General features: G+C 39.9%; 1 protein-coding gene across 1 annotated transcript in view; it reads right to left on the bottom strand.

The window, feature by feature from the left end:
* Positions 1 to 1,277, bottom strand: part of LOC108671755 (glutathione peroxidase 7) — a gene marked incomplete at its 5' end in the record, with an annotated part of 3,822 nt that extends 2,545 nt beyond the window's left edge. The window contains 1 exon segment of the mRNA XM_018159329.1: positions 1,098 to 1,277. Coding sequence (XP_018014818.1) covers positions 1,098 to 1,277 — 180 coding nt within the window.
* Between the last annotated feature and the right edge of the window lie 223 nt (positions 1,278 to 1,500).

Raw genomic sequence — 1,500 nt, 5'->3', positions numbered from 1 at the left:
CAGGTCAAAGGCTCGTCAGGTCAAAGGCTCGTCAGGTCAAAGGCTCGTCAGGTCAAAGGCTCGTCAGGTCAAAGACTTGTCAGGTGAGAGGCTTGTCAGGTGAGAGGCTTGTCAGGTCAAATACTTGTCAGGTCAAAGGCTCATCACGTCAAAGATTCGTCAGGTCAAAGGCTCGTCAGGTCAAAGGCTCAGCAAGTCAAAGGCTTGTCATGTCAAAGGCTCAGCACATCAAAGGCTTATTGCATCAAAGGCTCGTCACATCAAAGGCTTGTCAGGTCAAAGGCTCATCATGTCAAAGACTTGTCAAGTCAAAGGCTCAGCACGTCAAAGGCTTGTCAGGTCAAAGGCTCAGCACATCAAAGGCTTATTGCGTCATAGGCTCATCACATCAAAGGCTTGTCAGGTCAAAGGATCATCATGTCAAAGGCTTATCACATCAAAGGCTTGTCAGGTCAAAGGCTTGTCAGGTCAAAGGCTCATCAGGTCAAAGGCTCAGCACGTCAAAGGCTTATTGCGTCAAAGGCTCATCACATCAAAGGCTTGTCAGGTCAAAGGATCATCATGTCAAAGGCTTATCACATCAAAGGCTTATCATGTCAAAGGCTTGTCAGGTCAAAGGCTCATCACATAATGGTAAAAATTTTCATGGTGCCACGTTTATTTCTTCATAATGCATGAGAAAAAAATGAAAAGTTGTTATTTAGAGCACAGGTAACTTGAATAAGTTAGAAATTTAATAAGAAAGATGAAAGAAGAACAATAACAAAAAAATAGTTTGACGTTCAGTAAAGAAAGAAAAATAATGGACATGAATGAGTGCATCTACCAGCAGGCAGTTTTTCTGGACATCCACATAAGTATGGCTTTGATTGTGGTCTATAACCAATTGATTCTTGGTGACAAAACAAGTCCTATTAGATTTTAGAGTAAAATTTAAATAATTGTGGGTTGAAATTGGAAAATAATAATAATAATCAACATAATGAGGATTCATTGGAACATATACATATAAAAGGCACCTGAACTTTTCAAACACATTCAAGACACTCTTCACAGTCCTCACTGAAAAAATACAAAGTGTGGAACTAAGATCTTACCAACTAGGTTGCGGAAGGCTGGGCTGGAATTCTCCCCAAAGACATTAATTTTATCGAGTATGGGAAACTCGACTCCATACTCCTTGCTCATGGCCTCTGCCACATCAGCAGCTTTGTCAGGTTCCTGGTCACCAAACTGGTTGCAGGGGAATGCCAGCACCGTGAAGTAACCATCATAACCTGCAATAATGCAAGTGCTTGACATTCACCTTAAAATACTAAGATAATTGTCAGCATAAAACCTTGCTCTGATAGTTTCAATTGAACATTTGTGTCAAAATATTCATACTGAAGAGATGTCAGGAAGAGTTTTGCTTAGTTACTTATACATTAATATTAGTAAAGCTAAGCTTTCACAAGAATTGAAATTTTAAGGCTTGAATGTCATGTAGAAAATGTACCT

Source organism: Hyalella azteca, unplaced genomic scaffold, assembly GCF_000764305.2.
Source record: "Hyalella azteca isolate HAZT.00-mixed unplaced genomic scaffold, Hazt_2.0.2 contig7208, whole genome shotgun sequence".
Classification (NCBI taxonomy): domain Eukaryota; kingdom Metazoa; phylum Arthropoda; class Malacostraca; order Amphipoda; family Hyalellidae; genus Hyalella; species Hyalella azteca.
This window is presented reverse-complemented; position numbering and strand designations above follow the sequence as displayed.